The 26,405-nt window shown below is 31.9% G+C and overlaps 2 protein-coding genes across 3 annotated transcripts in view; one reads left to right on the top strand and one right to left on the bottom strand.

Annotated features, from left to right (window-relative positions):
- Window positions 1-388, bottom strand: part of LOC116853300 — a 2,150-nt gene extending 1,762 nt beyond the window's left edge. The window contains exon 1 of one of the 2 annotated variants that reach the window (XM_032834318.1): window positions 212-388. The gene's annotated coding sequence lies outside the window, so the exon portion shown is untranslated. The remainder of the gene's footprint in view (window positions 1-211) is intronic. The other variant, XM_032834319.1, reaches the window with a different exon arrangement.
- Window positions 389-9,359: 8,971 nt separating this feature from the next.
- LOC116853294 (protein twist-like) lies at window positions 9,360-25,739 on the top strand (the record flags this gene model as incomplete). Its single annotated transcript, XM_032834307.1, has 2 exons — window positions 9,360-10,626; window positions 21,940-25,739. Coding segments are annotated over 2 exons (1,404 nt in total), but the record flags the coding sequence as incomplete, so codon positions are not given.
- Window positions 25,740-26,405: the final 666 nt, after the last annotated feature.

Below are 26,405 nucleotides of genomic sequence, written 5' to 3' on the forward strand. Positions count from 1 at the left end.
TGTAGCACTATAGACCAAGCCAAATCTGTGGAACTTTAATAAATGTGTTGTAGATTAGAATAATTGAATTTCTTATTTCGGATATTCCACAAATACATGATATTTTCTCATAACTTTTTATAACTTCAATTTAATATTTATAATTTTCCTAAAATTTAATAATTAATTGATTTTTAATATAATTGTTTTACATTTTACACAATTTTATTACCTGATAATGTTGACTCGTTCGAACGCTATATACTACGTTAGCTAACTTTACTCGCCTTACCGGACAGCATTGAGTTGTCATAAATCATGAAGGTATTAGGTGGTCGTGCCTATCATATTTTTCGGTTCTGGTGGAACTAACTCATACTCGATTTACCGTAAACACCCACAGTACCGTTTTTGTATATACAGTGTCCAAAAATTATACTCATTTTGTGCAACTTCTTTTGTTAATAACTTTTTAACGAACAACGAGCGACGGCTAAAACCTTCTGAGAGTTACTCAGGAGGGTGACCTCTACAATATATGTCAAGGTCAAGGTCATTGGAGCTGACTCTTCTATAGTCTATAATTACCGAAACTTCTTTTGTTAATAACTTTTTAATAAACAATGAGCGACGGCTAAAATTTTCTAAAGGTTATTTAGGAGAGTGTCCTTGATAATATATATCAAGATCAAGGTCATCGAAGGTAGGTCCCCTAAAGTAAATAATTACCAAGAGGTTTTTTGTTCAATTTGACTCTATGTGCAAATACACAATAGCACAAATCGCCACTACAGCTCATCTATTGGATTTTTATGTTCATCTTAATCCATTCTACGCTCTTGCGAACTTTGAGAATGGTGATTCATCCTGAGAATGGTGAGACACCTTGTATATGACTTATAAGTAAACACATTCCATATTTTATGAAACGGAATTTTCGCAATTATTGTTTACACTAATTTGGGACAAAGTTTACTAACAGGATATTATTGGAAACCGTTCTTTTGTGTCATCTCGTGCTTGGCCTATTATGCCTAAACATAGATTTATTGTGTTGAATACAAGTTCTTCTACCAGTTTGGATGCATGGTCAACAATATTTACTTAGATTTTTTTAGATCTTTCAAAATAAGATGATATTTCTATTACAGTAGTTTCCTGTTTTCATTTACTTCTTTATTTCTTTTGAACTTACTACATGCTCTTTGTACGCGTTGCTCCCTTTTCTAATTTTACACCTCATCCTTCGAATGAATGGAAGAATATTTCCGAATTTTTTTTTCTTTTTGTGTTCTGGACCTCACATTCTTTTATACACATCGGTGACTAATGCTTGTGGACGATGTCCATGACTGACCTGAGATTTGTCATTAGACGGCTTCTATTGATCTGTTTTGATGATTTCACAGCACGACCTACAATGAGTCATCTCTTTGTTTACTGCTTATTTAGTTCTTTTATATTATTAGTAGTCTACGTCCCTGACTGAGTTGCGAAAGCTTCAATTTTTGCTTTACATCATTATGTCTGCTTTTATATATTTTTAAACTATACTCATGATATCTTAAGTTTTAACTTTATCCATTGAAGACAGTCCGATTGAGGACCGAGACATCTGGACTTTTCCTGTTATTCCTATTATATAATTTATGTAATTATACTTTTAATACATTTATATCATAATGCTATATTAATTGTGCTTCGTTTTTAAAAAAAGACTCTTTTCTTCTCTTGATTTCAATTTTTTATTAGAGTCTCTTTATCATACTTTAAAGTAGTAAAATTATCTAGTTTTATAGAATCTTATAGTTTTATAGGATTCGGCTATTTATGATAATCTTCTGTTAGTAAATTTTGTGCCAAATTAGAGTAGTGTAGTTAGACGATAACTGCGAAAATACCGTTTCATAAAATATTGAATATGTTTACTTATAAGTCATATACAAGGTGTTTCACTATTCTTAGGATGAATCACCATTTTCCAAACTTCGCGAGAGCGTAGAATGGATTGAGATGAACATATTCTATACCGTTTTGCGATATTCGCAATAATAGTCGAGATATTAATTAAAGAAGATTAGTGAATGATCACGCGTGATATGGTAGATAAACTGTAATGGCGATGTGATGATGTAATGATGTGTGCTATTGTGTTTGCACATTTGGTCAAATTAAACAAAAACGCTTATCATTTTGCAAATAATAATATAGACTTTTAATTATTTATGAAAGAAAATTGTTATATGATTGTGTACAATAATGCAAATTTTCTTTAGTTAATATCTTAAAATTTATGTAGTCATTTGCAAAATGGTAAAAAACTTTTTTGCTCAGTTTAATCTAATGTACAAGCTAATACAATGTATAATTATACAGTGGTAAACAGCATTACTACATTTTATCTACCATATCGCGCGTGATTATTCACTAATCTTGTTTAATTAATATCTGGAGATATATTATGAATGAGACTTTCATGTTCATCCTAATTTGTTTTATGTTCTCGCGAAGTTTGAGAATAGTCAACAAAGATTCTAAGATTAATGAGGAGCGAACACGGATGTAGTAGTGTTATCTTAATATTACAAACGTGTAATATTAAAGTTTATTGTAGGAGGATAAAATTGTCCAGCGTAGGATATTATCGATACTTCAGTGGCCGAATTGGGAAAGGCATCCCGCCCAAATAGTGGGAAGGTTCCAGGTTCGAGTCCTGGCTGAGGACAATTTTATCCTCCCAATAAACTTTAATATTACACGTTTGTAATATTAAGATAACACTACTACATCCGTATTCGCTCCTCATTAGTTTTAAAATATTTGTTGGTTATTTGAATAATATAAAGGAGCTTCATATATAATTTAGTTAATTTGAAAATAGTAATCTGGATCATCCTGTATATATACATTTTGATAAAACTTTGTTGTAGTCATAAATTATAAAATTAATATTAATTATGCCTTAAATATATACAGATATTTATATTCGATGACTATAAATATTCGATAAAGAATCATTCTTTTTTAATTACTTCTCTGAATATGCTCGCAGAATTTTTCCTAGGACTGACTATTTTTAAACTTTTCATTACCGATAACGAGAATCCTCAGAGAAATAATTATGACCTACAATGAAATATATTCGATATTTTTGTAAAACTTTCTTCTTGCAGTTATATCGTTTACGATAATTTAGCGTAAAATTTATTGATAGTAAGTAATTAAATAGCGAAATTCTGTAAGACTGACGATCTTTATCACGTTACTCTTATTTCCTTGATGCAGAAACTAAAGTAAAATTATATGTAAATATTGAAACTTTATCATGCTCTTACTCTCTAAAGTACAATCAGTATTCTTCAAACGCTATACTTATAACTAATAATTTATAATAATAAGTATAGTACTACAATTATAAGTATAGTACTATAATCAGTAATTTTTAATTCTCGTTATTCGAATAACGAGAATTTTTATCATCAGTAATTAAGAGATTAACATGATATATATTATAGAAATTGAAAAAAATAGCAAAGGATATTTGGGATAGCGAAATTCGCGTTCGGTAATTGTTGTTGTAAATAAGCAAATAATATATCTCTTGAAAATAATATGGAAAAGAAAGTACAGGGAAAAAAGAATTTGCTGTCACAGCTAATCATGATTTTCTAAAGATGTATTCGCTACTGTAACTAAAAATTTTAGTAGAAATATCCCCATTTTGCTGGTTTATTTTATATCTCACTTATGTTGACTTTACTAGAAGTAAGATTTTATTACAAAGATTGTAAATTACAAATTCGTTATATGTTGTGTTAAATACAACTTTCCGCGTTTGTGGTAATGGAATTATTGGTTTCCATATAATTTGGATGCAATAATATTATCTGTATTTGCAAACCGTATTAAAATATACAACAGCCGCTATAATTAACCCATTATTTTATTAAGATTTTATTAATTGCAGCGCTGAACTGAATTATCATCTTTAAATATAGCATTTTAGTGAACACTAATTGTATTTTAGAGATTGCGTATTACAGAATCCATTTAAACGATTAAACTTATTCGGAAACGATTCACTTTATCCAAAACGATTTTTATCAGGCGTTTCTAAACGGATATACGCTAAACGTTTAAAAGATTATGTGCAGTCAGAAATTTTGAAAATTTAGATTTTTCAAAAATTACATTTTTTAAAAGTTCATTATCTTAAAAATATTCCCTTAAAATTTGAGGTTGATTCAAGAAAAATTCACGGAGATATGAGCTCATAAGCATGTGCGCGTCGAAGCGCTTCGTTTCTCGTTTGATAATGTGGCCTGGACATATCTTGCGTTCGAACTTGCAGTTGTCACTTTGAAATTGTAGGTCATCTATACCTATTTCCTATGTAAGTGTATGTGTATATATAGGATGATTGAGTTTCTAAAGATCTTTGAGACGAATGTAAATAAAACGGGCAGTATAGTTGCTGACGCCGAGCTGTACAGTCCTGTTGATTTTTGTATAATTTTTGGAGTTTTATTCTATTATAGATCGTAATAAAGGCTCGAGAATCATCTATGAACACTACAGTTCGACGGATGAAAACCCATGTCACAGCAAGTGCCTAACGACAAAGTGCAGACGAACACGCGCGAGCAAAGAATGCTTCGTCGACAACATCAAATAGACATTTTGGAGGCAGTCTCTTCAGCAGAACGTCTTTTATATGGAGTAGGAATTGATGATTTTATGTAAGTTGAAAGAAAAATTTTTTAACTTAGTGTAATTTACTTTTAAAAGTTTAAACGCATTTTTCTCGAAACATCATTTTTTAAATCGGTGACCAAAATATCTTAAAAACTACTGCACCGATCGGTCTCAAGTTTTAAACACTTTTTTTAGACATAATTTCTGTATATTTGATCGAAAGATTTGTTATTACAAAAAAAAACTTTTGATTTTATAAACAAAAAATAACCGTTTTTTTTTGTGAAATTCAATACTTTTACTTTGAACAGCCGCTATTTTGTGAAATCTTACTATTTCGTTAAATCCTTCGATCAAGTACACAAGAAACTCATATAAGAAATAAATCCTTTTGATTTTTTATTTCAGATAAATTGGCTTCGAGATATCATGGTCACCGTAAACCCTGTATTTAAAAAGGACATCTAACAAATTGCACATAACTCAGCTTATTTTTTATATTTTATAAACAAAAAAATTATTAAAATTACATTAATATGTATACTTTTAAGAACACCAATTACTATAATAAAAACACATATAGTTAAAAAAAAAAATCGTAAAAATTGGCTATTTTTCAGCTTCCTGACTACACGTAACCTCTTAAATGTGTATTCAAAAAATCGAAATAGGATCCTTAATTCTGACCCTATATGAGCGAATATTTCAAACGATTAGAGTGAATGTCTTCCTATGACGGTAGAATACATCATAATCAGTTTTCATGTCGTGTGAAAATATTTATTCGACAATTTAAAATAGAGAATTCACTGTATATAAATGAAAAATTACATGAATTTAAATGACTTTGTGATTAACTGATTTTTCAAATGTAATTTCACTCCAAAAAATTGAGAGACTAAGTTTAGCACGATCTTTGTTCTCTGAATAGGCCAAAAACTACCAAAAAGTAGTTGAAGTATGGAAACGGCTTGTCAAGTAACACTCTATTTTTACACAACGTTTCGGTCTCAAAGAAATATTTGAAAAACGCACCGTTGTTTGTCAGAACACTCAATATTTTCTCTCCTTCCGTTCTCCCCCGTTTCCTACTCCGATATACTTTTCATGTTGCTGCGAGAGTCCCCCTATTTTTGGCTACGTCGTAATTCTCATCGCTAATTTTTCATCCTCCCTCCGCTTCCGAATTGTAGGAGCCTGAAAAATGTCGATACATCACTTTCCTGACACATCCCGCGACAGCTATTTTAAATCTGGATCTTTAAACCTGCAAGTCGTGTAACTTTGTACAAGAAAAAATATAATAATATAAAGCGAAGTACTATGCGAAAAACGAAGTACTATGAGTTTAAAACAAATGTACGTAATAATACCTTTAGTAAATTTTAAATTAGTAAACTTTAAAGAATTTAAAAGCAAAAAATTTTAACAATGTTTAAAGGAGCAAGTAAAAATATGCAAGGTGTCCGATAATTCGAAGCACAGGTAGAACTCATCAAACAGAACGAAAAAGTCCTATATTATTTTATAAATAACCATTTAAAATTTAGGTTATTGATTAAATAATATTGGTGAATAATTCCATTCGATGCAGGGCGGTGCTGAGACAGCATTATGTGTCTCACATTGAACTCACGTGAATTCTAATTCAAATAACAGCAAATTAATGGCAATATGTTGACGCAGATTTGTAATCCGTTAAAAAGTTTTTGTCATGACAACGTTGCTACTGTCGTCGACCGGTTTGTTCTTGAAGTTTCGTCATCTAAGTATAAGCAATCATGTTGCATTCAGTAACGCGTTCATTACATGTTAACAAATATACAGCAAACATTTTACCATACCTGCTGTGCATTAGTTTACTCAAAATATTCAATTACACTTGGCTATCTGGGTAGTTATTAATTAAAGTATGTTAGTTCATTATCGCACACAATCATGTACCGATCTTTAATTAAAAACGAAAAATCTATGTAATTATTTGCAAAACGTTAGAGAACTTTTTTGTGCAATATGATCTAGTTATAAGCACAAAATGATAGACATCGCAATTAATCTACCGTACCGCGCATAATCATTCATCAATCTTCTTTAATTAATATATCGATAATTATTACGAATACCTCAAAACGGCCTTAAACGGGACTTTTATATTCATCTCAGTATATTCTACGTCCCTAAAATATTTAACGTGGTTATCTGCAAAATAATAAAAGACTTTTTTGTTTAATTTAATCTAATGTACAAACACACAACAGTATCATTACAACTCATCTACCATATCGCGCGTGATCATTCACCAATCTTCTTTATTAATCTCCCATAAAAATTACGGAAAAGAGTTTGGCACACTCTGTATAAGCATAAGTTATAAAGATATCATTACAAGTCGTTCGTATAATAAGTTCTTGTTCGATCATTGAAGTCAAATATCAGTCAAATTATCCAGAAAGAAGATGAGTACCGCATATTTCTCGAAAGTGTGAAACAATCTTTTATTTATCGTATTCGAAAGTGTATGGAAGTTAACGGTGATCATTTTGAATATTTTCTGTAGAAAAATGTACATCTTTGTACTGAAACACATAAATTTTTAGTTTGTTTTTCTAAAAATGATTTCTATAATTCAAAATCATATTAAAGTCAACATATACCATATGATTAAATGTTTTTTGTAAGTTACATCATGTGTTAATAAAAATACGTTATTTTATTAAAAAAAATGTTGATAACCTTTAAATTTCATAAAAAATGATGTTTGCTTTACCAAAATATCAATTCCTTTGAAGCGAACAATTTTTACCTTTGACTTTTTTTCATATCATCAAAGAAAACAGAGATATTAAGTGTTCAAATTAGATATTCTATATATATATTTTGTGCATCACAGATGTACATACATAGTATATCCATAAACGTATGTACATGATATGTCTGAATGTTTTGTGGGTACCGTCATATCGTTGTACCATTCACTTTGACTTAATATCATAATGAATATCGTATTTATCGTCATACCTCGTACTGCATTGAACGTAACTATTCGCCAAATTTCTTTAATTAATAACTCAAAATTCGACATGATTGTTTGCAAAATAATATAGAATTTTTTTGTTCAGTTTGTCGAATTCTACCTGTATACTACTGCTGTGCTTCGAATTTTCAGACACCCTGTAACAAATGATAACACATTTTTTGTGATAACACATTTTTAGATTAGAATTTAACAATCGTACAATCGGACTCAAATAAAAAAAATTGAAATTACTTTAATTAAACGTTAGGCAATTTATATTTTTAACGATCAAATTAATTATATTTATCGTATACTTTTCGCTTCAGACATACACCAGTTAATTCGGAAATTTGCGAAGTTTCAACGTGAAGCAAACGTGTAAAATCACGAATCATAGTCTGTTCTTGTAATTCTGCATTTTCTTCTCTCTGGCGCCTCACGATATAAATATTCTAGGGGTCGTTCCTTACCTTTTCCATCTCTCTCGCGCTACCATGTTTCTCGGCTTTGCCTTCCCTCGTCACCATTGGTTCCATAACCCCCGCTCTTCTTCCTTTCCACTGCCAAAACGAAGCTTACCGAAGTCTCCTATCTTGCCTGGTTTACTGTTTATTCCTCTTGTCGCATTCTGCTGCTCGGATGTCTCTAAATTTTACATAAAAAAAGTTTTGAAAATTATAAATTTCATAAGGAGATAAAACACATACCGAGCTTAGTACACCAGATGTCATATTTAAATTTAAATTATAACTGGGGTAGTTTGTATAATTTTCAACTTTAAATTTAATATATAAAATTGAAATTTGTAGAAGATTCTAGTAAATTATATTTACGTTGTTCCGTGTTTACGTATATCTATTTTAGAATGTTGAACAAATTATGTTTTGATATTAACAACAAATGAATCTTAAAATATATTTGACACCTAGTTTACGTGAACTTCCAAACAGTTAACGTAACCAAGATTCACGTTGCAATTAACGTCAAAGTCGCACATTCTTCGTTAAACTTTGGTTACGTTCTTCCATACATTTTCATATCATTTTCATATCATTTTCGGATTATATGATGAGTAGGAAAGTCCTACGTTCCCTTCATGGTTCCCTAGTGACTATTCTCTCTGATCTCTGTCTTTCTCACTCTTACTTTCTCTCTCTCTCTCTCTCTCTCTCTCTCTCTCTCTCTCTTTCTCTCCCACTCTCTGTGTCTCTTTCTCTCTCTCTCTATCTATCTATCTATCTATCTCTATCTCTCTTTCTTTTTTCTTTTTCTTAGTGGGTGGGAACGACCAGACAGCCGGGATGGATAAAAGAAGCCGTTGGAGAGGGAACAAGTTGGTAGGGTAAAGTCGAAGGCGGGTCCCATGATGAAGCGAGAATGGGAGATCTTCAGAGTTTAGTTAAGCTCGAAGAGGGACTAAGGTGTAGTACAAATATGAGCTGAACTCGGGGTCTTGAAACTTCTTCTTCGAAGAATCCACGGGAAGAAAGAGAGAAGGAGGGAAAGAGGAGCTGAGATAATTTGTGCGATAGTGTCGCGGCACGTGATTCACCGTCGCATTTCGTATCTGTGTGCCGTGAGGTAAAAGAAAATAGCTAACTACGGAATCGAATCGCCGCCGGTGCGCGTCGCTGTACGCGTCGTTGAAGTGCGAGCCGTCGCGCGGTAACTCGCGCCACGTAGCGTAGGTGATGCTCTTAACCCAGGAAGACGGATCACAAAACTGGAACCAAAACTCGTCGTTACCGGCGTGCAGCGATCGCGGAACGAGGCGCGATGCGCTGAAGGGGCCAACGTGCCTGTGCTGCCCAACGGAAACATACAAACAATACCGTCGGCATTGCAGCCACCGCCTGTGCTTCAAGTTCAGACCCTGGTGCAGCCTCAGGTCCCCATACCAACCCAGGTCCAGACTCAAGTTCGTGTCAATGGCTTTTACCTCATGGACTCCGGTGACAGCTCCAACGTATTGTATAGCGCTGGCAACAGTTCCGCCAGCACGTCACCGGCGAACTACGACAGCATCACGCCGCCAGCGTCACGTCTGATAGATCTCAGTAATCATCTGGAGCATCGCAACCTGTCGTCAAATTATCATCAGCAATCATTGCACGCGCCCCATCCGCAACATCTTCATTCAATTGATTATCAGCAACCGCCTTATGTTTATGAGAATTTGGACGAAAACAAGAGATATCACAATTCTCATCACACACACACACATCATTCTCCAGATCATCCGGACGGCAAGATTTTGAGGGATCTTCAGTCGGACTACAATCGACGGATATCTAATAACACGGGTTCCGAATTATTATCGGACTACAATAGGGACCACGAACAGCATATATGCGTGACTCCGCCGTCGCAGATTTTCACATCTGGAAACGAGGACATGATTGTTCCTACCAGACCACACCAATCTCAAAGTCAAGGATCTTATCGCAACCACCCGAATATGACAGAATACAAGTCGGAGGAGATGGAATACGAAGACGAGCAGGTGGTCGATCAGAGGTACGGCTATCAACAGACGGAGCTCAACGGTCATGTGACAGAGCCATCATCGACCAAGAACTATGCGGCGGAAAATGGTAGATCACCTACTAAAAGAAGAAAGAAGTTTATCAACCAAATCACTAATAATAATGAGCATGAGAGCGAGGCGACTTCTCCGATGAAAATTAAAGTACGTCGGAAAAGCGGCGCGAGCTTCGAAGAAATTCAAAACCAGCGAGTGATGGCGAACGTCAGAGAACGCCAACGAACACAGAGTCTTAATGAGGCGTTCGCCGCTTTGAGGAAGGTAATCCCCACGCTACCAAGCGATAAACTCAGCAAAATCCAAACGTTGAAACTCGCGGCGAAGTATATCGAGTTTTTGCATCAAGTATTACGCAGCGATTTGGATAAAGACGATGGTGCTGAGAACATCGGTAATTCTTTTACTTTTACGCCTTCTCGCTTCTCTTTATGTTTCTATATTCGATTAATCTTTTGTTTTGCTATTATGTTTAATCTCCCAGAATTAAATAAGTAGCAAACCAATCATTTCGAGTTATCAGAAGATGTTAAACAAATTGTAAAATTTTTTGGATTTCAAATAATATGAAAAAACGTTCCTGAATTGCTATCAGAAATAGCACAGACATTTTCGATATAGTATAAATGTGGTTTCGAAAAAAATATAAGGTAATGTGTTTTATTTTCTAGTTTCATGTACATATATGTATATGTATATATATCTTTCTCCCGAAATATACAAGCACACACACACATACAGGATGTCCCAAACTCTCCTCAATTTTTGTGGGAACGTAGAACGAATTGAAGTCAACATAAAAGTCTTATACTGTTATGCGATATTCGCAATAAATTTTGAGATATTAATTAAAGAAAATTAGTGAATGATCACGCACGATATGGCAGATGAGCTGTAGTGACTGCCGTTGTATATTTATACATTAGATCAAACTAAACAAAAGAGTCCTCTATTATTTTGTAAATGACCACATAAATTTTTAAATATTAATTAAAGAAGATTTGTGCATTCGTGCACAATCATGTAACAAATTCCTTTCTTTAATAACTAAAACCCTACACGGTTATTTACAAAATAATAAAACCTTTTTTGTTCTATTTGAACTATTGTACAAGTACATAACAGCACACATTGCCACTACAGCTTATTTATCATATCGCGCACGTGTGATCACTTATCAATTTTTTTAAATTAATTTTTTTAATGAAATTATTTTAAATTAATATCTCGAGATTTATTGCGAATATCGCATAACGATATGGGACTTTTGTGTTTATTTTAATCCGTTTTATGTTCTCATAAAAATTGCGGAGGAGAATTTGGAACACTCTGTATATATATATATATATATATATATATATATATATATATATATATAACACGATATTTAAATAATATAAATTAATATAATATTAAAGTAAAAATAATACAAAAAATGTCAATGTGGAAATTCAAGATCATCATTGAGGTTATACGAGATATGACGATAAAGTAATAACTATACATACATACATAAATACATGTACACTAAAAATAAAATTGTTTGATATTTGTTGCTATAGTAATAAAAATATAATAACCAGGAGAACAACATTTCTGTAGTAAATGTTACTGTGGTGTTAATCAGTGGCGTAGCCAGAAATAAGTTTCGGGACGGGCTGCACTTTTTATTTTTGACGAGCAAAAAAAAGGTCATTTGAAAAAATTTTTCTCACACTTAGCGTAACCCAGAAAATTAATTTCGGGGGGGGGGGGCTGCAGCCCCCTCAGCCACTGGTATTAATGATAATAAACTTACGCACACACATGTGTGTGTGTGTGTGTGTGTGTATGAGTGTGTGTGTGCAGGATATCCCGCCACTACCGTATTATCTCTTAAGGGCGGATTCCTGAGATAATTTGAATAAAAAATTTCTAATGCAAAAATGTCGATGTTATAATACTTTTTAAATTATAGACGATTAAAGTTGACCAATTATATTGGCTAAAGTACGCGCTCTCAGATACGATACACAATGGTACAAGTGCCCAAACAAAATTGAATCTAGTGGTTGTCTAGTAATAACACAGAAAAATTGGGTCCTATATCGCTACTAGCTAGTACTTGCTAACTACTAGCTAGGAATGTAACGCTTACTTCTCCCAGTAGCTGTACTAGAAAAATCAGCTAGTAGCTAGATACAAAAAAAAACTTGTAACTATCTAGCCTGTACTAGACAGTGAGTAGACTGCAAAAACGAAAAAATTATTTTTCTTCGATAATTTCCCTTTTTCTCTATATCAGAGAGTACCTAATAATAATTTTTAGACAGTTTTTTATTTCAGAATTTCTGTATCATGGATGTCTAGTGGCTAGATAGGTTTTTTTAATTAGAATTTTTATCTGTCTCTTTAGGAAAAGTTATACAATGGAGTTTTGGTTTCCTGTAATTTTTCTTTATTACGTAAGTATTTACATTCTATTGGAAAAATTCATTTTATCCTTCGGGACTTGAACCTGAGATTTCTGGCATTTAGGTCTGGCACTTTACCTGCTAGACCACTACTATAGCCGACAGTGAACATTTTATATTAGCTACATATGGTTTACTTAACGCCGTTTTATCTAATGGCTAGACGAAAAAAAATTACACAGTGACAAAATGGAAGATTCGGGAAATCCTGAATAGAAATTGAATAACAAACGCTGTCTAGTAATTGTCTAGTAGCAATGTACTGTAAATCCAGAATGGAAATTAGATGTCAAAACTGTTTATCCACTAGATAGTAAATTTGTGTATTACATGATCATTATCTATACACAAATTTACTATCTAGTGGGTAGACAGTTCTGATATCCAGTTTCTATTCAGGATTTATCGATGATTTTCAATCTCGTTATTGTATAATCTTTGTCGTTTAAGCACTGTCTATGTAAATTATATAGCTATTAGACAGTTCTGACGTCCAATCTTTATTCATGATGTACCGATGATTTTTTATCTCGTTACTGTGTAATCCTTTTCGTCTAGTCACTGTTTATATAATTGGTGTAACTATTAGACAGTTATGACGTCCAATTTCTATTCAGGAATTACCGATGATTTTCTATCTCGTTACTGTATAATCTTATTCGTCTAACCACTGTCTATGAAATTGTATAGTTACTAGACAGTTCTCATATTCAATTTCTATTCAGGATTTACCGATGATTTTCTATCTCGTTACTGTGTAATCTTTTCCATCTAGTCACTATCTATATAATTGGTATAGTTACTAGACAGTTCTCATATTCAATTTCTATTCAGGATTTACCGATGATTTTCTATCTCGTTACTGTGTAATCTTTTCCATCTAGTCACTATCTATATAATTGGTATAGTTACTAGACAGTCCTGATATTCAAAAAATTGAATAAGAATATTTAGCCAGTCACGAGCTAGTGACTGGCTAGAAAACTTATCTAGTCATTACTATCTAGCTACTAATCTTGAAATCTGCTCTCTACTAAATACCCAAATAGGAATTTACTACTGGCATCAAAGTGGCCCAGTACTGATTTATGGTAAACGTATTACTGGCATCTCATATAGCACAAATCTCTAAAAGATTTCTTAAAGAGTTCCAAAAGGGTTCCCAAGTTCTCTAGAACACTTTTGGAATTCTTTAAGAAGTCTTTTAGAGATTTGTGCTATATGGGATAGTACCAAATGCCAATACGGATTTAATATTGGTGCGATACTGGGATGATAGAAAAGGGCCAGTATCGGAAAACAGTACTGTCACAGTACCGAATATCAGTACTGTACCAGTATAAGAAAAGTATTAATTCCTAATACTGAGGAAGTACCTATTCCCAGTATTGGACCAGTATCGATTCCTAGTAATTTTTATTATTTGTACAATTGTTAATATCACAACTATGGCTGCGTTCCGAAATTCGCTGCCAGTACTGAAAATTTATAGTTTATGTTACGTATATTATAGAATTTCAGTACTGGCAGCGAATTTCGGAACGCAGCCTATATAGTATGTAAAGAAAGGTCAGACCATGGGCGGGGCCTGCTCTCATACCTATACATGTCTACTTTTAATAGTCATGAGGAAAAATTTGTAATAGTCATATGAGGAAAAAATCTTTGGGGCGACGGCTGGAATCGAACTCGAGTCTCTCGCTTGTTAGGCAAACGTTCTTTTCACTGAGCTATCTAGGTTTCGCGTTAGTGATCTTTTCCGTTTTCCCATAAAGGACATTGTTATCGTCCGTTTCTCGGTACCGGCACAATACTGGCCCTCTATTGTTAGATTGTATACGATTCTTACTTGGGTATCCAGTACTAATTCTACGAATAGAGCCAGTACCAATAATACAGCTTTTTTAATACTGGGCCAATACTAAAAACGACAAACACTTTTCGGTAATATCCCAGTATACGTACGGCACGACTATCCAGTACTTAACCTTAGTACGGAGCCTGTACCAATAATACATTTTTTTTATATTAGGCCCAGTACTGAGCCAGTACCAAAACCGGACATCCGCTTTTCCATGTCCAGTATCGGGCTATTTTTCCGTACTGCCCTTATAGAAATATCATACTAAGAATCATTGATAATTACTTATTATCCAGTATTTTTAATACTGAAAATAAGTAATTATCAATGATTCTTAGTATGATATTTCTATAAGGGTGGCGAAATGTATACGATTCCTACTTGGGTATATTTTTGCTCGGGTGCATGCACATGTCGCCCCTTTTCCAAATATTGGTATGGAAGTTCCATACATACAACAACGTATGTAATAATTATCTGCCTTTTTTATCATTTAAATAAACATGTCGCAAATAATAACAATTTTGTCAAAATGTTACGAATAAAATATCACACAATATATTTATGAGAATCAATAAGCTGTCACACATTTGACATTTCTTTCAGAGATTTACAACTAATTTCATATCTTATGCAAATTTTCACTTATATGCATGCACCTGTATCATTGTGTGTTCTGTACCTGCCAATACGCCTGCACGTATTTTAGCCAATATAATTGGTTAAATTTAATCGTTTATAATTTGAAAAGTATTATAGCTTTGACATTTTTGCATTAGGATTTTTTTATTTAAATTACCTCAGGAATCCGCCCTTAAGAGATAATGCGGTAATGGCGGGACACCCTGAATTACCATATTCTTGTTAAAATAACAAACAAATATATTTAGCTCTGAAAATAACAATTTTTTCCGAGATTAGCCATTTTTTCTCTCTGTGTGGTTATATATAATAATAAATATGATATATAATATAATATATTTTATATGATAAAGTAATATATAATGATTTAACATAATAACGCTAATATAATGACTGCATATTTTATGATCTTATAATGTTAAATATCTTCTTTAAGCTATATTTATTTATTTTATACTTATTATTATTTTATTGTCAAGTCTTATATGATTTGATCGACTACCTTGAATATTGCAGATTGTAATTTTTTCATGATTAAAAATGAGTCGAATAAGTAAAAAAAAATATAATTGAATAAAAATTGAAATCAAGAAGTAAAATGTAAGACAATATAGAACGGCATTAATTAAAAATTAAATTAAAATTGTGTTCGATTATTTTTTTATATGCAGGAAATCGCATTGAAAGAATTTTCGCAAATTTTGTCAAATCGTATGTTGCTTGAGAATCCTTTCCATTAATATTTTCCTGTGTATGTATATGTTTATACAAATTGGCATCCGGTCTGTTTACTGTATAAAATGATTAAACAGATTCTCACTAGTGGGTTTCTGTCATTTACAAGCTATAACGAGACTAGATTATCTTGCAGAAGCACTTATGTCATCATATGTACAAGTGCTCTTAACGGAGCTTGTGTGTTTTCACGTTGCCTTCATAATATTTGTAAATTCTTCGGGACAGCATATGGATCTCGTTTCTTGATATTTAATGTCACTTTCGTTTTACTTTTAAAATAACAATTAATTATAATACTTGAATAATATTCATTGAAACTTTCAAATATATCGGTATTAATATGATAATATGAAAATGAAAGTAAATCGAGTCGAATGGATTGTTTTGAATGACAAGAAGCAAAATCTTATTTGCAACAAAATTAATTGATAGTTTAGAATACACGTAGACTCGCAATAATAGTTGTTACTTGAAACTTGTTCAGTTAAAATATTTAGATTTGAATTAAAGTTCATATTCATAGTTGTTACTTGAGTTATCTCATGTGAGATACTCAAATTTGAATTTAAAGTTAAATGAGCTTCTTGGTTAAATTACATATAATATGTATAATATTAATTTATAGTCGCCTTTCAACTGAAAAACTCACATCTAACTCTAAATTCAGAAAGCATCTTACTTTAAGACAAGTATTAATACAAGCGTCTTAGAGTTAAATATAAAATTTTTGCTTAAATCGTGTCTATAAATAATGTCGCACGTATTATATGATTCGAGTAAAACATTCAAATCTAGATCTAAATTCAAATTTGATATGGGATTCATATGGGACAAGTTGTAAGTAGAGTTGTAAAAACAACAATTAAAAAAAATTTTTTGTCAATTTATTAATTTACTTAGGCAAATTTGTTTTAAATCGGCTAATTAACAATTGATTCAAGCAAATTCAGTCGAAGATTGTTTAATTGACAATTAATTTCAACGAATTCAATTAAATGCCATTCAATTGACGATTCGTATCAGTGAAACGAATCGTCTGATTAAGGATTTAACTTAACAAATTTTATTAAGAGCCATTTAATTGACGATTGATACAAACAAATTTAATCGAAGAACGTTCGGTGACGATTAATATGACCAGTGCATCCTTCAACGCGGTTTCTACTTAGTGCTTCTAAATTATCGATATCTCTCACGCTGTTTCGAGTAATATTATTTATAAAATCAATTGTAACTGTGAATTATTTTCCATATAAAAGGTGCATGAGAGTAAGATAAAACAGCCTCCTTCACTTCTTCAGACAAGACGCGAAATCTGTAATATCCACTTTCGGCTGGGTTACTGGATCCTTGTGACAGACGGTAAAATCCGTCAAATATCTTTTTTTCCGTCAAATTTACAACTCATTCATGCATGTAGTTAGAAACTCTCTTGTTCCAAGTTTTAGCGATCGTTATCGAGCGGCTTTTGATTGAATTTATTCATATCAATCGTTAATTAAACGATCTTTAATTAAATTTTCTAACACACAAGAGACAATATAACTAATAGTCGTTTAATTAATAATTGACATAAACAATAAACAAATTCAATGCAAAACTGTTTGATAACGATTGATAAGTGAAGATAATCGGAGATTGTTCAATTAACAGTTAAACTTACAAGGGACACTACAAGTGTGACACTCCATTTTTCTTGAAACTCAACACGCACATAGCATATGACATGACATTTCATATGTGATACTTTATATTGGCCCGTTTTTTAATTTGCACAATTATTTAAACGATTGTTTATGTGTTTTGGTGACTTATGGATTTCGGATTTACGGGTTTATAGGTTTATAGTTTTTAGATTTATGTGTTTCAGATTTACATGTTATGGGCTTATAAATATCAGATTTTACACACATCACTATCTCGAGTTTTGTTTAAATAATCGTCTAAATAATTGTGCAAATTAAAAAATGAGCCGATATAAAGTATCAAATATGAAATGTCATGTCATATGCTATGTGCATGCTGAGTTTCAAGAAAAATGGCGTGTCACACTCGAGTAGTGTTTCCTTGTAAGTTTTCCTTGTAAGTTTAACTCCGATTATCTTCACTTATATCAATCGTTATCGAACAGTTTTTTATTGAATTTGTTTATGTCAATTGTTAATTAAACGACTATTAATTATATTTGCTAAGTTCATCATTAATTAAACAATGTTCATATTAATTAACCATAGAGTTATGCAAGAATGATCTAATTCACAAAATAATGTTTGAGTTTTTGTTATCAAGTGAGTAGTATACATACTTTATAGATAAAACAAAAAAAATTCAAGTCTTAAGGTTGCCTAAAATTAACGAAAATACAAATTAATAATAAATTTTATTTTTTATTAGTTGTACCTTTTTTACTAATTTGGTCTCTTTCTTATTTCTTTTTAATTTTTTAAGGATTAAGCTATTAATAAATATCTTAAAAAAAATATAATTGATTACATTTGAATTCTTGAACGATTGCAAAATAATACTATTTATACTTTTTAAATTATATATCAAATTTCCATCTTCATTTTTCTCGAAACATACATATGGATTGTATTTTTACGTAACTACGTAATCGAGTGGTTTTTACTTAAATTGGTTGAAATTAGTCGTTAATAGAACAATCTCCGATTAAATTTGTCGACATAAATCATTAATTAAATTGTCAATTAAATTGTTTGTTTTCAGTTGAATTGGCTTATAATATAATAGTCAATTAAATACAATAATTAACGAAATTGTAATTAGTTTCTCCTAAATCTAGATTTCAAGTAACGACTGTTAATATAGACAGTAGATCTGCTAAATAAATTTTATCTTAGGAGATTAAAGTGTAACGATGAGAAACTTAAGTGTATAAAAATAAAGTTATTTTTATAGAGTAAAGGCGCCAAAAGCGACATATCATTTTGTTTTTAAAGGTTATGTCTTAATGTAAAGCTCAAGATATAAATGTAAATATATATACATGTAGTTGGAAGTACCTTCTATTAGATAATATCATACTTTTACTGAAATTATTTCTAGATTTAAAACAAAAAATGTTTTTGTAAAACGCACGAAAATGGAGTTCAAAGAAAATAAGTGCCAAAAGCGACATACTTATTGGAAGTTATATAACATGTTGCATATATGATAATATTTATAAAAAATAGTTTATTAATGCGTTTAATGGTTGAATAATATTCATTTATTCAAAATATAATGTTACAAAAGGGAAACATAATTAAATAAGTATATTTTGACATTTTCATCTTTTTCATTTCTCATATATTTTATATATGTTATATTTTTAAACTAAACAAAATTAAACTTTAAAATAAACAAATGTCACGTCACAATGGGAAGTTAGAGTCAAGTTATGTTAGTCACAGAGTATCCTGTCCTCCTATCGTATACGTAGGTATGCCACTTTAAAACACATTCTCATAAAATTTTTCAAGTAAAATACAGTAAAAAAGTGATAAAAATAAAAATATTAAAAAAAATATTTTTACAAAAGCCAAATGCATGTAAAAAACTTAATATTGAACAAAAAGATAATTATCGCTGTTTAGTCTACGTAATACGTCAATAAAAATCTTAGAAATAAAACTTACGAATTTCTAAAACTCGATATTTGCTAATTTAACATATAAAAGAACAAGAATTACACCAAGTATAAATTTTTCATAACTTAACTGATGAAATGAATTACGTTCATATTAGTTTCGATAAAATACAACATTTAACATATGAGATATAGAGGTATGTCGCTTTAGGAAGCCTATGTCGCTTTTAGCTACTTTCCTCTAGTGACCGAAACGTTTGGCATTGTCTATTAATAACAAATGCATTCCTAATTCTGAGTGACTTACGGTACCGAGATATTAAGGTTTGTATTAATAGTCGTTACTTGAAATTCATCCTACGTGAAATACTCAAATCTGAATTTAGAGTTAGATGAGAGTTTTTTATTGGAATTATATCACGCATGTGAAATTACATTTGCAATTGCAATTTAGCTGAGAAACTCAGATCTAACTCTAAATTAAAATCTGAGTGTCTTACCTGAAGCAAGTTTTAAATAATAACTATTAATACGGGCCTAAGAGTCGGAATCGACACCGATTGGCGATTCACTGCTCTGCGACGAATTTGCTGGGCGGAAATATACTGCGAATTTCTTTTAGTCAATTCGTTTCTTCCTGACATTTCGCGATACTGTAAATCAGTGCTTCTTTTTCGTTTTTTAATTTGCGTTACACGCAGACAGAATTATTGTTCCAAACTATTTTTTAAATCATTGTTGATTGCGCTCTCTCCATAATTCTTGCTGTGTTACTATCTCTTTATCGAGGTAAATTAAAAATTATGACGTTTCAAGATTCCTCGTATAGAAAATTTCTTGGAATCTAATTGAAATCCAATTAGATTCTCCAAAATAAACATGGATACTGTTTAGAAGCATGAAGAATGTTTCAAATATGCGATACTAAATAGGAAACTTAAAGATTTTATAATATATTTTCAGTATTCACACTTTTACATTAGAATCGAACAAAGCGTTGATTTTTTAAAATAAATCCATTATTTAGTAAAATATTCAAAGTATTTAAAAATATTTTTTTATTTTTTATTCTACTGAATACAGTAAAAATGGGGTTCTTTGATATCGTAAAAAGGTATCGATGTTATCGATTAAAAAAGTATGAGTTCCCCATAATATTTCTGTTTCAATTCTAAGAAAACCTATGTTTGGTTAAGAAAATGATATTTCCATATATATAATATTATTATATTGTTAATAGTATATCTTTTCCTGTAAGAAGCCGAGAAAGCGAAACAGATAATGCGATAGATATAGGTGATCATGTATTTTGAACATTATGCGCATGCGCTAGCATACAAAGCAAAGGCTAAATCAAAAAGCTTCGTTTAATAACTAATGCATTCGTTAAAAATATTGAACATAATAAGTACAAAATATTACTATTAAAAATATTTACTTTACTGTTTATGAAATATATGTATAAAGTATGAAATACAAGTACAAGATATATTAAATACTACATAATATTAAAATAATGAAATAGAGGGTAAAATACTAAAATAATGAAATAGAGGGTATAATACTAAATCAACATAAAAGTATAAGAAGTTTTATTGAACACAAAATATACGTTTACTGATGATAGAATAAAATAAGTTTTGTGTATTTTGTATATCTGAAATGAATAGAACAAATATATAAACGGGAAACGTCATTTGTTTCCTGCAAACCATAAGCTATAATCCATTTCCTTCGTAGGTTTTGCACATTCGGAAATCTGAAAATAATAATTTTATTTGTTATTAATTATTGTAAGTAATCACAAGTAATCACAACACATATACATATTTTAGCTCATCTTGTACAATATATTTACTTATGTAAAGATATATTTTTAGTCTGTGCAGCCTTTCTTCCGCATAAATAACAAAATCTCATTTTCTTCAGTTTCAAAATTATTACTTTCTAAAAAATATTTCAAAATAACTGATTTTTATTGTCATACTTATTACGTACGGTCAACTGGTCAGGTTATGATACTCCCACGGAACGCACGCATGCGCATTTGCGTCGAAGTACATTATCTGTGGAAGTGAGGAGTTGATATATGTCTGCATATGTAATGTTGGCGCCCACTTTTTCGCTCTTAGTAATATAGTAGTATTACATATATAGATATTCTCAATTCACATCTTAGTGGTGTAACCAATATTGGAACAAATTTGGCATTCTAATCAAAATCTATATCTAAAAATACTTTGAGTAATTTATATACGGGGTAAATTTGAAACTCATGCTTTACACTAAAATCTACAGCCGTGATTTCAGCGAGAGCCGTATGTCAGAGAAATTTGCAGTAAAAGAAATTTAGGAGAATGCGAAATTTATATCATGAGTATTAAATAATAAATAGATAATGAGGAAAATTTTTTTGTATTTCAGCAGGTAGAAGTGCCAGAAATGCAATTATAGCAGCGAGACAGAGTAGAGACTTACCGTGCAGTTACATGGCGCATGAAAAATTATCTTACGCCTTCAGCGTTTGGCGTATGGAAGGCGATTGGAACTCAAATATGTAAGATGAGTGGTCGTTAGGATCATACATGTGGGTGAGAAAGTATATAAGTTACGTTATCAAGCACAGAACAAGATTAGGGCAAGGAACTTTGTGCTCGTTATACGGTTGTTTTTCTATAGTTATTTCTATTTTTTTACTAATTAAGAGATTCCTTATATTAATTCCATTGGCATAAGAAAGCTCGAGTAATTGATATTATAGTCTGAATCTAAACAAACATAGCTTAGTGAAGTAGGCCAACATCAAAGTCTTATTGTAAAATTATTGTGCATTCGGAAACTAAATGGTAGCGGGTCCTTTTTTTTATGAATTTGCTTTTTATCAAAAATAAATTTTAGATACAGGATACATTTCAAAATATATCAAAGAAAAGATGATGCTATCATTTAGTTCCTGAATGTAATACATTCAGAACAGAAAGGTTACCCGCACTTTTTGGCGTGAGTTTATGACTTTTCGTCTTATCTAAAGGTAGATTTTGTTTTCCAATGGGAAAAATTTTCCAATGGACAAGACAGATAAATTCACAAACTCACCCTAAAAAATTACGATTAATCTTCCTGTGCACGAATGTGTATACGAATGCAAGATAGTCGGATATATTTATTTACAAAACGTGTTAATAAAACATTATCACAGCATACACAGATTTCCAACATGATCATGTAAAATTTTCTTTTTTAATAATGTAATCTTGAGTTTAATTTAAGTCGAAAACTTTTAATGTCGAGATTTTTATTATTGATATTTATCTTTTTTAACAATTTTAATCTTTTTTAATCTTTTTTTATTTATCTTGTTTAACAATTTTTGAATTATAAAAGATTAATGATAATTAATTTTTTAATTGTATATATATGTATCATATATATAATAATTAAAATATTTTTAAGTTATAATAATAATAAATTAGTTTGCCAAAAATGTTCAAATTTCGTTAAAACAACTCGGGGTTAATACGCGCGCGTGTAATTTATTTTGTTATTTTTATAGCTGGGAATTTTTAGGAGATTAAAGCGACGATCGTGTTGGAAAACTTGAGGCTTTTAAAACAAATATTCGTGCGGAGTTATTTTCTGAGTAACATGGCGTTAAAGTCAATGCTTGGACACGTATGTAATTCTGGACATTCTTATTGTTTTTGATTTTGATTGACACGAATATTTAAACTTTCAATGTAGAGCAAAAGTTAAAGTTGAGACTTTATCAAAGCAAACAAAGAATAAGATAAATAAAAGTCAACTGCCGATCTTAAAGGAGAAAATCACAATTTAATAAAAGTTTGTGGCGCATTTATTTATTTAAGTATTACAAAAATTCAGACATTTCGGCCCAAATTTCGGACTCTCTTTAGTGATAATTACAGTGGCTTACAAGTTCTTCTATGCGACTTAAACGATTTTTTTGTAACTATGTTTTTGAAACTAAATTGTTTGTAATTATCACTGAAGAAGGTCTGAAACTTGGACCGAAACGTCTGAATTTTTGTAATATTTAAATAAATGTATCACAAGCTTTTATTAAATTGTCGCCTTTAAGATCGGCAGTTGGCTCTTATTTGCCTTATTCTTTGTTTGCTTTCAATATAGAATATAGAATATATATGTACATTATGCTTATATACTGATATTTATATACTTTATATTGTTGAAAGTTTAAATATTCGTGGTTAACTCTGACAATGTTACCTATGTAGATTAGGTACTCTATACTAGATATTTCTATACTAGATACTTCTATACTAGATTAGTATAATCTCATATGTACTAGACGTATTCTCTCTAAAGTTTCATTATAATGATGCTCCTTCTAAAAATCTTATTGTATCTTATTATATCTTATTGTAAATTATTATCTTATTATAAATACTTAACAAAAAATATTCAAAGATGACTTGATATTTTATTGCTTTAATTGATTATATATTATCTTAACATTTATTAATCAACCTCTGAAATGAATTGACCTCTGAAATTCTTCAAAGGAGGGGTTCTCTTCTCGTCTCATGCCTCATCTTTCATGTATATTTCGAGCTGTCCTCTCTTCATTGACTCGAAATTTCAAAGTGTGAGTCCAAAAGTCATAGTGTAATTTTGAAGTAGCATAGATAATTTTCGACTAATGAAGGCATTTTGTATTCCTTTATTTTCTCCTTTCTTGAAATTTTCAATTTTATATGATAAATTTGTGAATAATATGAAAAAAGAGGTGCAGGGATGCAAATCTTAGATTACGTCTTAGAAACATAGGAAATAACGGTCAAAATTAAGAATCAAAACAATAAGAACGTCTATCGTTAAGTATTTGTCCAGGATATTTCTCTAATCCTTATCCGCAAACGTTGCGCACGAACAACCATGGTAAATCTCTCATTTGCCATTTCTTTACGCATTGAATTTCGTTTTCACAAGAGCTGTTGATATTACTTAAAGTTATTTCCCTCGTATTTTATTCGCAGAATAAACGTATTTGAAATATATCCACCTATCTTCAATTCATTCGACATCGATGGTTAGAAGAAATTGTAGAAGTGGTGTAGAATCGTGGTTAGGGAAATCTTCATTTGTGTTCTTGATCGCTTGTAGATCGAGACATTATTGTAAAGACGTAATCTTGCATCTAAATTATCCCTATTAACGTGGACAGGATATGCGATCAACCGAAGATACGAGATCACGATCGTGGCGCTTTGCCGTCGCGGAGTTTCGGAACGTGAGACGATCCTGCGGATGATCTCATGACTACGAAAACGTCGCGGTGAATGCACGGTCGGCAAATCACGTCCACGTGTACATTCAGACAGGACAGATAATCACAAAGACGTTAAAAAATAATTAAGAAACTCGTTTGTCGATCATGATTCGATCATCTTCTTGTCATTTCGACGTCACCGTGATCTTATGTTCTGCTTGGGAATGTAGTTAACGTTAACCAAAGAATATGTACCAAAGGGATACGAATGTCTAATAAGTGAATAAGAAATGCCCGTATGCTATGCGCAAAACCGTTACAAGGCGGATTGATCTCACTCGCGCTCGAGCAATTACGCGCGGCGTTACGCTCTTCCGGCTCGCTCGCCGACCCTTTGAAATTTAATCACAGCAGTTAATTTTGTCCTCGTTAATTCAGCAGCACGACTTTGCCGGTCCACTCACTCGCTCGTTCGCTCGTCGCAATAATGTAAGCCAATAATTTACGTCTTCTCATCGGACTATTAACGGCACGACAACATGGCAAAGTGCGTCGTCGTCGTCGTCGGCGACGGCCTCGGCGTCATGTAAGGCGCGTTTATTAGCCAACCCCGCGTTACGCACCTGCATTAATCAGCGGAATTATCTAGTCCGGAAAGCTAGAATGATCGCGACACGATGAATCTTTGTCTCGCGAGGCAACCATCTCTCTTCCCTTCCTCTCTCCCTTCCCCCCTATTTCTTTCTCTCATTCTCCCTTTCAATCTTTCATTTTACGAAGATATTCTTTCGATAAACATTTTTCTCTAAACTCAATGTTGTATTGTACGAGGGTAGTCTCAGAAGTACCCGACCTGACGTATAGATGGCGGTTGTTGTTTGAAAAAAATCACTATGGCCGAAAGCATCAACCTTATAAAGCTGAAGTTTGAAGTTTCAAGACGCTACGTCTAGTATTAGTTTGGCAGTCATCAATAGTGAACGCTCTCAGTACATTTGTAAACATGGAGAAAATTGGTCATCGTTATGTGATACAATATTTTCATTTGAAAGGTCTCAGTCCAACCAATATCAAAACTGAGCTAGATTCTACTCTGGGGGAGTCTGCTCCCTCGTTTACAACAACAAAATATTGGGTGGCAGAGTTTAAAAGAGGCCGTAAGAGCTGCCAAGACGAACATTGCAGTAGTCGACCAAATGAGGTGACCACGCCAGAAATAGTGACGAAAATCCACAAAATGGTATTGGATGACCGTCGACTGAAAGTGCGCGAGTTAGCTGACATGGTAGGCATATAAAAAAGTGTTGTACATCGCATATTGACTGAAAATTTGGACATGAAAAAGCTGTGCGCACGATGGATACCGCGTTTGCTCACAATTGAACAAAAACAGCGTCGTGAGGATGTTTCAATCGAGTGTTTGGCGACGTTTCGCAGTAATAAGGCCGAGTTTTTACGTCGATTCATAACCATGGATGAAACATGGGTTCATCATTTCACACCTGAGACGAAAGAACAGTCGAAACAATGGACTGAAAGGGGAGAATCGGGTCCGAAAAAGGCGAAGACAACTCCATCGGCTGGCAAGATTATGACGTCAGTTTTTTGGGATGTGCGTGGGATAATTTTCATTGATTAT

The sequence above is a fragment of the Odontomachus brunneus genome, unplaced genomic scaffold, assembly GCF_010583005.1.
Source record: "Odontomachus brunneus isolate Ranch 3 - 2012 unplaced genomic scaffold, Obru_v1 Obru_scaffold_302, whole genome shotgun sequence".
In the NCBI taxonomy this organism is placed as follows: domain Eukaryota; kingdom Metazoa; phylum Arthropoda; class Insecta; order Hymenoptera; family Formicidae; genus Odontomachus; species Odontomachus brunneus.